At 42.0% G+C, this 12,500-nt stretch overlaps 1 protein-coding gene and 1 long non-coding RNA gene across 4 annotated transcripts in view; one reads left to right on the top strand and one right to left on the bottom strand.

The window, feature by feature from the left end:
- LOC138028929 (uncharacterized) overlaps positions 1 to 11,045 on the top strand; it is a 25,200-nt gene extending 14,155 nt beyond the window's left edge. For all 3 annotated transcript variants that reach the window (XM_068876579.1, XM_068876578.1, XM_068876577.1), the window contains exons 3-4: positions 1,290 to 7,856; positions 8,646 to 11,045. In XM_068876579.1, coding sequence (XP_068732680.1) covers positions 1,290 to 7,856; positions 8,646 to 10,319 — 8,241 coding nt within the window. In that variant the 3' untranslated portion in view covers positions 10,320 to 11,045. The remainder of the gene's footprint in view (positions 1 to 1,289; positions 7,857 to 8,645) is intronic.
- The window catches only part of LOC138028933 (uncharacterized), a 13,941-nt gene that overhangs the window by 481 nt on the left and 960 nt on the right, over positions 1 to 12,500 (bottom strand). The window contains exon 3 of the long non-coding RNA XR_011127771.1: positions 1 to 634. This exon is cut by the window's left edge and continues 481 nt beyond it. This is a non-coding gene — a long non-coding RNA (uncharacterized lncRNA). The remainder of the gene's footprint in view (positions 635 to 12,500) is intronic.

The following is a 12,500-nucleotide window of genomic DNA, read 5'->3' as shown; positions in this document are numbered from 1 at the left end:
GGCCAAGAACTTGGTATCTTGTAGGAAACAATCTTTTAACCACCTCCAATTCTTAGGTCTGTGGTGTATATCGTTTCAGAGTTATTTGTTGAAGCGTTTCACGCAACTTTATTTAGTTTTGTATGGCGACGTTATGTGGTCCACCAATACGGCCGCCGGTAATCAATCAAAACATCTGGAGGTCACTTCGTGATAAAAGCGCTTACTTTTCGCTCCAGAGATAAAATACATGTGTATGAACACATCTCCTGATGTACTTGAAAGGCTCAAACCTGCTGAGATTCATTGAGATAGACATTTTTTTCAACCAAATAGCTTTTTATTTTTAGGTCATCTTCAACCTCAGTTACAAAAAAAATGCAGAGGACCTTGCGAATTTGATGACGTCACTGTGAAAACCATCTATTGTGTTCTTTCCTGTCTTGAGTAGGGTCTAGAAGGTCGAGTTGGGGATCCACGTTTTGTACTGTCCCTGCTCCATTCCACGCACGAACCGTCGTTAAATTACCGCAAGCATAATTGAACATCTCCCTTCCCCTCGGCAGCATTTTTACCATTTACGTCAACTAGTATTAACTTCATTCTGATTAGCCAATGTAAACAGTGCGTGTAGAGCCGAAGAACTCGTGGCGTACTAAAAATAAAAAGATACGCGCAAAGGTTGACTCAGGGCTTGTGTGGGAAAGGCAAGCTCCAACTCATGTGCTGCTGGGAGGAGTCAAAACAACGTGACGTTGCGCGCTTTGTTTGATTTAGTCGTAACATGCCATGACATTTTAACAAGTGTCAGTTTCTCCTTATAGGGTTCATAATTAACAATCCATGACATTCTCCTTATTAATTTTGATACAGATGCCTGACAGTCAGGGAAACTGTCAACAATAAAAATATTTCTCGTTTTTGGGGGGAGGGGTGCTTTGTTAAATGAATCCGCAGAAAATCAATTTTAAGAGTCCTGTGGCCCGTTTCTCGAAAGTCCCGAAAACTTTTCGGGCCCGGAGAGCCATTTGTGAAACTGCTAACCGCTTGTTTTGGAAAGCCGATCTTTTAACATGTTTTAAAGGTAACAAAAAGGAAAAGAACTGTGTAGTTTGACGACTTAAATCATCTCCGTTCTTGAGATACAAAGGAAATTGTGACGCCCGAAAATGGCCCGTAAAGTTTCGGGACTCGAGAGAAACGGGCCCCTGGTCTGTCTGTCCATACTCCATTCCTTTACGAAGTCATGACGGGAGCTACCAGGATCTCACCAATTCATCAACGCTGACCATTTTCTCTTTTCTTCAAAGGTGCATGACCTGAAACTGGAAATTGAGACCTTGAAGCGTCAGAAACGGCAGACAGAGGACCAGCTCCAGGAGAGCAGGGGCGAAAGAAACCGATTGAATGAAGAGCTTGTTTCCCTCAGAAAGCAACTTCTTGAGCGCGAACGTGAATTGGAAGTGATACAACGCCAACTCAGCTACAACAACAATATCATAAGTTCGCTAAAGAGTGACAACGCAGCGTTGCATCGGAAATTAGACACTCGTGCTTCTGAAGAGATTGTGAGCCAAGTGGTTTCCACTGTTCAGGAGTCCGCACCTATGGAGGATGAATTCTTCAGCTTCCAAATAACTGAGTTGGAAGCCAAACTGAAGAATTCAAGCGACGAATGGGAAAGTGTGCAAGAAGAGAATCTCAAATTACAAAGTAACCTGGCTGATTTGCAGAGCGAGCTCGATAAAGCAAAGCGCGATCTAGGCGCAACCAAAAAGGAATGCGACCTGAAAGTGAAGAAGTTCGAGTTGCAATTGCAAAATTCCCAAAAGCAGCGCGAAGATCTTAAAAGGCAGCTAGAGAAGCTTCGAGATGATCTGAAAAATAGCAAAATCGAGCTGCTAAGTATGCAAGCAGAAGCTGGGAACAATAAGCGTGTCGCCGACAAGTTCCGAGATGACGTAGAAGATAAAAACAGGCAGATCCACAACTTCGAGAAGGCGAATGGCACACTGAATGATCGAATTGAGGAGCTGCAGCAGGAGCTATTGCAAAGCGAAATGCGCTCTGACGTGGAGGCGAAGCATGTTAAAGAGCTCGAGAATGAAGTCCGATCGTCAAACAGAAAAATTGCTGAATATGAGGCGCAGATTGACAATCTTAAAGGTACCAATGAAGATCTTCAACGAGAGCTTACCATCGTAAACAGCAGGGTAGCGACCCTTGAAAGTCAGAATGGCAAGTTCACAAGCAGGGTGAAGGAACTTGAGAACGAACTGGTACGTTCTCGCGCACGCATACACGAGATGGAGAGTGAATTTGAGAATGTCAACACCAGGTATGTACAGCTTCAGTCCTCCCATGATTCAAACGTGAGTGAGGTGGATGGGCTGCGCACCAGAGTAGGAAGCCACCAGAGTAAGGTCAACGAGCTAGAATCCCGCAACAGCATCACGTCAAAAGAAAGAGACGACCTCAAACTGCGAATAGCGCCATTGGAGAAGAAGGTCACGGAACTCCGACTGGCTCTGGAAAAAAGTGAAAATTCTCGGGATGACCTTGAGCGGAGAATTGATACATTAAAGGCGAACAACTCGAATCTTGAAGCAAAGCTTAATGCTGCCAATAAAGCAAAGGCTCAGCTGACGGCAGATTTAGAAGCTGAAAGGGATAAGGCTGCCCAACTCAGAAAAGAGATCGCTTTACTCAAGACTCAGGTGGCAGAAGCGCAACGCAGTCTCGAGAAAATCAAGAATGATAATGTGAGGAAGCAGAAGGTTATCGATGAATTGAAAGACACAATTCGCCGTCTTGAAGGTAACATTCACGAGAAAGAACAAGACGTGCAACAACTCAACATTCAGAATAACATGCTTGAAGACGAAAAGAACGATCTCCATGATGAGCTGATGGATGGAAACAAGAAACTAGCAGAGCTGGAAGAAGATCTAAAGCAAGCTCTCGAAGATAAGAATCGTGCTGAAAGCGATCTAAATGACGCGCTGAAGAATAACTCGGAGCTGGAAATTGACTTGCACGCCGTGGATAAGAAGAAGCGAGAATATGAAGAACAAGTTTTGAACCTGAAAAAGAAACTTGAGGCTGCGGAGACGAAGCTTAATGATGCTTTGACCAAGAAAGCTGTTCTCGAAGAGGAAGCCAAGAAGCATGCTGACGAAGTAAGCAACCTCAAAGACGAAATAGATCGCCTTAAAGGCCAGCTCTCTGAAGCACAGCGTCAAACTGATGCTTACCGCAAAGAGGTTGATATCAAGGATGCCACAATCGCCTCACTGAGATCTCAAATAGGTGATCTTGAGCAAGACAATAATGATATAGCAGCAGAGCTTTCGAAAACGAAGGCGCAGCTTGAAGCTATTCAAGAAGAAAAACGCAAGCTCCAGTTAGAGCTCAGTACGAGGAATGAGGAAATCAATCGACTGACGGGAGAAATCGATATCACCATAAAACGAAATGAAGAGCTGCAAAGTGAATGCATTGTTGTTGCCGATAAAGTCCAGACGGTAGAGAGCAGCTATCAAGATTTTATGTCTCTGTCTGGGGACAAAGATAGCCTTTTGCAAGTAGAGCAGGATAAGAATGCTCAGCTAGAAAAAGAAATAAAAAATCTAAAGATCAAGATAAAAATGCTAGAGGACAGAGATCGAACCAAAGAAGTGGATCAACTAAAGGCACAACTTGATCAAGCAAACGAAAAGATTGCTGACCTACTTTCGCGCATCAGCCAACTGGAAGGTGACAAATCAGATCTCGAACGCGATATTGTAGCTGCCCAAAGTGATCTTGCACAAAAGGAGAACGACTTGGAAGGTGCGCTGAAGGACAAGGAGAAAGCAGAAGATGATCTGTACAACGTTCAAGGGAAAATTGATAATTTAGAGAGTCAATTAGCAGCTGCACGCAACCAGATCACTCAACTAAGGGACAGCTGCAGGGACGAGAAAAACAAGAATGTCCAAGCAAAGGCAGAAAATAATAATCTTGCGGCCAAAATAAGCCAGCTGGAGAAGGCAAACGACGGTCTAAAGAACCTGATTACAAAGAAAGACAAGGTTCTCGCTGACTTGAACGAAAAGATAAAGAAGTTGGTGAACGAGTTGGCTGACGCGAAGCGTGATACCCTTGCTGCCAAAATGGAAGCCGAAGATCTGCGACGGGATAAGAAGGACTTGGAACGCAAGCTCGACGATCAAATCAAACGCCTTCAGCGACTCGAAACAGAGATTAAAGATCTCAAGGAACAGAGAAATACTCTGGAAACTGAGCTCAGCAACAAGACACACAAGTTGGTACTCAAGGAGTCCCAGATAGACAGTCTCAAAAAGGAAAGAGATAACCTAAGGAAGGAAGTCGAGAACCTAAACGTCAAACTAAAGCAACTAAAGGAAGAAAACTTAGCCCTTCAATCAAGCTGTCGTGAACTAGAGAAGAAAGACGAATGGAACCTTAAAGAGATCGAAGGCAAAGATGCCGCCCTAGATCGCCTAAAATCCGCCAAGGCTGCTGTTGAAGAGGAACTCCTAAGCTTGAAAAAAGAAATGATGACTACTCGAAATGCCCTTGAGGCCGCCAACAACAAGATCAAATCATTAGAAAACAGTCTGAAGCAAACCAATGTCAGTATGAACAAGCTCGAACTCACTATCCAAACCTTAAACAAGGAGCGAGAGGAGCGAGATAGCGCCAGTTCCAGCCATGACACGCAGTATATTGAGATTGAAACACTCTACAAGGCTAGTCAGGATCGCGAAAACAGATACAAGCTAGAGGTACAAACCCTAAAAGCTCGTATTGAAAAGATGGACGCAGACTACAAAAAACTGCAGCAGGAAAATGTTGATCTCCGAGCGAAAATAAATTCCTTGAACAAGAAGAATCGAGATCTACAATCTGCAAATGATCGCACAAACAAAGAAAAACAAGCGGTAAAAAGTGACCTGGAAGCTGCTAACATCCAATTAGCTGACCTTGAGGTCAAATGCGACAACGAAACTAAAGAGAAGGATTCCTTTAAGAAGCAATTGGATGATGCTCTGGATAAGTTGGAAAAAGCACGGAAACAAAATCTAGAACTCGAACAAGTTATCATGGAAAACAAGATGCAGCTTGAGGAAGCGGAAAAGGAAGTGGCAGAGAAAGAAAACCAGATTAGAAATTTGATAGATGGTAAAGAGTTCTTAGAAGGTCAACTAGATACTGCTAAGAGTAGTTTGCAAAAAGCACAAAAAGAAGTTGACGACCTCAAAGCCCAAAATGCACTCAAACAACATGAAATCCTGGATCTTAACAAGAACATAAATGACTTGGAGGCTCGCATTGTGAAGTTAACAGGAGAGAGGGATAGAGCACTAGAAGAACAAGCCTTGAGTATCGAAAAGATTGCCAACCTGGAAAAACTGATTCGAGATCTGACTAACGAGAAAAATGCATTCTTGAAAAAAATCGAAGAGCTCAAGAGAGAAATCAGTAACCTTCGAGAAGAAAGGATGAGCGTTGATAAGCAGATTACAGAACTTCAAAGCAAGATCAACTTCTTGACCAAAGAAATCGATAACCGAGAAAAAACCATAGCTGATTTGAGAAACAAAGAAGAAGTTCGAGACCAAGAAATAGAAAACCTTAGAAAGAACTTGCTACGCTTGCAAAGTGACTACGAAACCGCCCTCCAGAAAATCAAAGAGTTGGAAAAGGCCTACCAATCATCCAACGATAAAGCAACACTGATCGAGAGCAAGGATTCAAGTAACCGCGACAGGATGAAACGACTTGACGAGGAAAATGGTGCCCTAAGAAGGAAGGTAGCAACACTGGAAATCTCCATGAAGACTAGCGAAGAAAAAAGCCAGGACCTGGAGAACAAAATCGTGCAAGCTAACGAGGAGATAACCAGACTGCAATTCGCGCCTTCTTTTGAACCGTCATTGCAATTTGAAGAACAAATCCTTGTTGAATCAGCAGGAGATGACATTGAAGTAGGATTTCTTAAAAGTGATTTGGAAGATCAGAAGAATAAGAATGCCCAGCTTGAGAAGCAGCTAAGGCAAGCTAATGAAGCCAAAAAACATCTACAAAGCCAGGTCGATGAAGACACCAAAAAATTAAAGGAAAACGACGATACCATTTTCGACCTGCAGAAAAAGATCCAAGAGCTTAACATCCGTCTTCAAAAGACAGGGGATCAGACTGATAACCCTGGAATTGTTGCCTCTCTACGCAGTCAAAAAGACACTTTGGAACGTGACAACCAGATGTTGAAGAAAGACCTAGAAATCATTACAAGAAATCTGGCCCAGACAAAGACGACTCGCGAAAATGCCGAAAACCAGCTATACAAAATCAAGAAGTTGTTGAATGAGAGCGAACTTAAGCTGAACATGGTCACCGCGCAAAACGAGAATCTTCACCAAGAGTTGCTACGATCACAACAGAAAAATAATGAATTGGAAAACGAAAGGGACCGAGCATTGAAAGACCAGGCTGATCTTCGCGGAGAATTGTCAGAAAAAACCAATCGTTTGCAAAAAGCACAAAGCGACGTTGAATCCTTAAAATCACAAGTGCGTGATCTGGAAAGTCGTATCCTAGATCTGGAGCGGGAATTGGATGACAGTCAAAGCAAGATCAAATGGCACGAGAACAACGAGAACCAACTGAAAGACGAAATCGCCTCACTTAAGAGAAAGCTGGATAATGTGAGAGAGGCACATGACAAACTCATCGACACGATAGACCACCTAAATACGCAATTACAGGACAAAGACGCAAGCATTGCTCTCCTTGAACATGACGTAAAATCGCTACGAGACCAATTAGAGAACCAACAGAGAAGTTTAACTACTGCTACCGCTAACGCAGCCGAATTCAAAAACAAGTATCGCAACGCCTTAACCGAAATTGAGCGATTACAAAATGAAGTCAACACAAAGGTACTAAAGATACGCAACTTGGAAAATCGCCTCAAGTCCTTTGACAAAGAAAAATCCAACTTAAGGTTGGAAATCAGTCTCCTTAAAAAGACCATCTCCGAACAAAAGGTCCAAATTGACATAAGCAAACGCCGTCCCGAGAGAGTTGCACCGGCTGTCGTCCAAACCCTGCAGTCATCTCCAGATATGTTCCAATTCAGAGATGACTCAGTTCCCTCCAAGAAATTTAATGACCTAGAATCATCGTACAAGAAGGTTATCCGAGAAAAAGAAGATGGAGACAAACAGGTCACAGCACTGCAAAACAAGCTCGCCAAGTTAGAAAGTGAACTTGCTGACCTTAACAGAGCTAAAAACGCGTTGGAAGGAGATTCTACGTGGAAAACTAAGAGAATTGATCAACTGGAAAAAGAAATCGAAGATTTACAATCTAGAGACATGATTGATTCTAGCGAGGCCCTCGGATGGAAAAACGGAATCACTCAAATGCAGCAAGACCTTGACGGTGCCAAAACCAAAATCTTTCGATTAGAAGCCATAAATAAAACCTACGAACTAAAGGTCAAGGATTTCAGTGAAGATTTAATCAACGCAAGGGAAAGAGTGTCGCAACTTGAATCAAAAGCAGAAGATGATCAGCAAAAGATAGAAGACCAGCGAAAGGAACTATTAGAGGCTTATAAAAAGGCAGCGGACTTAGAAGCAGCTACTAAGTCATTCCATAACACTAAGAGTGAATTGAACGGAGTCATACAAACCTTAAAGGACAAAATGGAAACTTTGGTAAACGACCTCCAGAAGGAAGCCAAGCAGCATGCACATGTAAGAGGCACTCTTGACCAAGTGAAGAAGAAGAACGAAGACCTGAAACTGGAAATAGCCAAACTACAGAAAAAACTGCGAGAGCTTCAGCAACAGTACGATTCCCAGGTACAGTTTAATCACAATTAAACAAACCTAATTCCAAGTTACTAATGTTCCAGACATACCCTCTCACGATCCAAAAAAAGTGTGATTGTAAACCACAAACAAGACCATTTATTTGACAGAAATACGTCCAGGAGCCCGTTTCTCAAAAGTCCCGGAACTTTACGGGCCATTTTCGGGTGTTACAATTCTATCTGTATCCCAACGACTGAGAGGATTTCAGTCGTCAAACTTCACAGTCAGTTTGCCCTTAATTACAGGGCTCGAATCTCAGCTCTTCCACACTTTCCTAGCTAGTATCACTTTTCAGATTGTCTAAGTGAAGGTGAAAATAAGTCGGAAATTTACGACTTCTCCATATATTTCAGTCGCAATTTCGAGCCCTGTTAATCACATTAAACAAGTTAAAAGTTCGGCTTTCCTAAAGAAGCGGTTGGCAGGATCATAAATGACTTTTCGGTCCCAAAAAGTTTTCGGGACTTTCGAGAAAAGGGGCCCAGGCCCCCATCTCTGTAACTGTCGGTCGACTGAAAACATTACGGTAACGTCAAAATATTTATTTCAAATACTGATTGTTCTGAGCCCTTATTCTAACTTGCTCCTATTTGAGAAACTGCTCGATAAACGTAGATGACAGGCAAGATATCAAGTAAAATCAAACAAGTTTTTTTCATTTTTTGGCAAAACCCAAATTTCAGCTGCGCGTTTGCCATATGCCATCGATCCCATGCCCAATCTGTCGATCTGTGTGTCTTCACCTTTTCTAAAAAGACCTTATCTCGTTCATTCCAGGTGCAAGAATGGTCAGAGCGCAAGTACACAATTGACGGCTTGGAAAAAGTCAACGTGGAGTTACAAGCTCTGATAGACAAATTAAGGCGTGAGTTGGCTAACTACAAGAACGACTATGACATCCTGATATCTGAAAAGCGTGACATCGCGAATGAGTTTGCTCAGTTGAAGGCAAGAGAACAGGACCTAGAAAGGTCTTTACAACAGGTGACCGAAGAAAAACACAGACGCCAGGTTGAATTAGAAGATATTAGGAGGGAGCTTAGTGAGACTCGACGTGAACCCGACCTTCTGATTCAGCAAGTGTCGGCTGGTGGTTTGGAAGCTGGGGTCGATATGTTCCCCGATATGAAAGATGACCTTGAAGCTGCTAAAAACGAGACGGATCGGCTCGCTAATGACATTTCATCCTGGCAGTCCAAATACAGCACATTACAGAGCAGCTATGACGACTTGGACGGTGACAAGAAGCGCCTCGAAGATAAACTTGACAGCATGCAGAAGACGATAAACGACTTGGAACACAACAATCACATTCTGACATCCGACAAGAACAAGCTCACCGTCGAACTTGAGGCAGCAAAACGGAAGATCAATGATCTGCTGTCAGAATTAGACGAAGCCAAACGTGGCAAAGATTCTCTAAAGGTGGAGTTCGAAATCTTACAGAAAAGAATCACAAAGATGGAAGCTGAGTATGAAATCCACATCACCACTCGCCGCGACTATGATGATTCGGGTGCGTACGTCAAACTACAAGAAGCCTACAAGCGCAGCCAGGAACGTGAGAACGAGGTACAGGCGGAGCTGTTGACTTGCTACAAAGTGATCGGAGAATTGAAACATCAAATGCAGGGAGCCCAAGAAAGCATTGAACGGCTAACAATAAACTACAACACTGAGACCATCAGAAGCGCAACTCTTCGCGATGAAGTAGTCACTTATCAGAGACGACTCTCCGAATTGGAAGAGAAGTACGAGATTAACCGAGGAGCAAACGAAGACATGGAGAATGAGCTGGCGGTCTTGGAACAGCGTTTGACTGAAGCAAGTAAACAAAATACATCGATCCAAGAATCAAAGGCGCTTATCCTTGTTGAAGTAAGCAATCAACGAAACAAAATCACCCGCCTTGAGAAAGACTTGGAGGACGCAGAAAGCGAAAAGACAAACCTTCGACTACAACTGAAGGCTTTCCTTAGCAAAGGAGAATCTGAATCAGATGAAATCAGTAAACAGATCTCTGAGCTATCAGAACGCAGTCTGTCTGTCCGACGCGAGAAGGAAGACCTAGAGAGGCAACTCTCGAAGAAGCATGCTGAGTATAACGAGAGCGCGCAAGAGATTGATGCCTTGAAAGCAGAAATCGAAGACCATAGACGAACAAAGAGCCTTGAAGATCAGCAACGTTCTGGCGAAATACAGTCTCTGAAGATCAGCATGAGTGAATTACAGCGAGAAAACGAAGCTCTGAAGTCAGAAAGCTATTCCAGTTCCACCAAAACGCAAATCGAATCTTTCTTTGACCTCGATGGAGGTGACGAAGATCTCGGTCCATCTGCAGAATCCACCAGATATGATCTCGACGGCGATGACTTTGAAGGTGGCAACACTACTGTGACGACCCGTACTGTAAAGGTTAAGAGTAGCAGAAGCAAGAAAGGAAAGTCCTAAATTTAAAACATAGGACAAAAACCCAACGTTACTTTGAGAAAGTTACTTGCATAGAACGAAAACATGCATTTACGAAACCTTCAAAGTTACTATGATTATAGACCATTTGTCGTTGGTATTTTTGCAGGACAGCTTCAAACTAGTACAACCACTAAGGTGTTTGACGTGACACAATAACTAAAACTAGGCTAAAACACTCTTCTTCAAGGTTTATTGTGACCGTAGAATTGGTTAAGCCGCATTGCTTATCAAAAAATCGATAGTGTTTTAACACAAATATAGCACAAAACAATAGGAACTTTCGAATGCACCGAGGCACAATAAAATTAGAAGGGAATTTTTTTTATTCATTTTCGTGTGTGCTTTAAAGATGAGAGTAGTTATAGTAGTGAAAGAAACGACATTTCAAACAGCTAATGTAAGTTGTGAACAATATAGTTCGCTCATTTAGGAAACTTTTTTCCAGAAATGTTACTGATAATCAACTTAAAAACGATTGCTGAAATAAGTTAAGTTCTGTTAAACCAGTGGTTTTTATGACAATCAAAGGCAAATAGTTTAAGGTTACTATTAAATCTGAAGAATAATTCTGAAAAAATTAATCGCTGTTAGGTAATTTGTTGACCAAATGTGGGAGGATCTTTTGGTTTTTGAATATTTTCAAAATAGAATTAATTCCTAGCAATTGAAGTTTTTCCAAGCACCAATAAATGTGATTTAACTAAATTCTCTGCTCTTCTTTCCTTAATTAAGGCTTAACAGTTTCTTCTTAGGGAGAAGAGCTGGGACAATTAAAGACATCATGCCAATAATCCTTCTCAAACAAGGGAGGGGAAGCAAATTACACCACAGACAACTATTTGAGGGATTCACAGGGAAATATGTATTAAAGAATTGTGTGCATGACCGGAAACGAGTTGTGTTTTCGTTGCACAAAACGCAATATCCGGTCATCGTAGACTCTTTTAACCTATCTTACTGGGCTAATTTCTCCCGGTATTGTTCAAAAGACTGAAATATTTTAAAATGCCATCACAGAATCTTGTAAAGAATATAAATCCTATAATCTCACTATTTAATGGCATACTTCTAGCTGGTAGCTTTGCTTTTCACAAATCCCATAATATAGTTCATTTTGGGGGTTATTTGCATTTTAAAAAACAATGGATCTACTTCACTGAAGCATGATACAGTCCCAAGGATAAATGAATTGAATTGTTTTCATGCAAAGAACCCCCAAAACATATTGCATTATGGGAATGGGAAAGTAGCGAAAATGAACCATGGTCCAAAGTTTCTCGCAGCAAATTGAAATTGTTGCAAACGTTTACTACAAAAGCAATAATTACCCATAAACTGTCAGATGACAAATGTGCAAGGAAAACAAACTCCAAAAAACTGGATTCAGACTGACTGTACAGTGATTATCCAGTGGAAGACCTCCAACAAAACAACGACTTTAAAGCCAAACGGTCTTCAAAAACACTGTACCCTTGGTCTTAAGTAGGGCATTTACCCTCGCCCATACTCAAGATCAAGGCCATGGTTTTTTCACACACAGACCTCTCTTCCAGAAAATAACGACTGTTATATACTATAAAACTATCACACTTTGAAACCACCACACAGCTACAAAAAACAAAACAATTTAGGAGGTATAAAAAAGGCCTTTGACGAATGCCTTCAAAACACCTAAGCCAAGATATTGATTGTTAACTACGCAGCCGTTCTTTGTGTCATCACGCAAAACCCCTCTGTGTGAGGAGGAGCGTTGAGTGATGACACAAAGTATACAACAGCTGCATGGGAGACTATGGGGGTATTTACATGAAACGCAACGAACTCAGACTGATATGAAATTTTTGCAGCCGTTTACAAGAAACCAGGACTAAATAATTGGTGCCTGGTTTCCAACCTCGTTCCCAGGACCTTTTCCCTTCCCAAGCCAGGGAAGGGAAAAGGTCCTGGGAACGAGGTTGGCCTGGTTTCAGGACGAAATATCTTGTCTAATAAATGTATTGCTGACCTGGTCTGAGAGTTGTTGTCATTTAAGTGAGAACAGTACCAACTCAGAATGGTTAGAGTACTCAGTTCATTTTGAGGCCGGTCTCGTGTAAAAGAAAAAGATGTGTATGGAACGTGATACGAACTAATGCCAGTCTGAGTTCGTTCTTACGTCAG

Source organism: Montipora capricornis, chromosome 13 (assembly GCF_036669925.1).
Source record: "Montipora capricornis isolate CH-2021 chromosome 13, ASM3666992v2, whole genome shotgun sequence".
Classification (NCBI taxonomy): Eukaryota; Metazoa; Cnidaria; class Anthozoa; order Scleractinia; family Acroporidae; genus Montipora; species Montipora capricornis.
The sequence above is the reverse complement of the archived record's forward strand: the minus strand, read 5'-3'. Positions and strand labels throughout refer to the sequence as shown.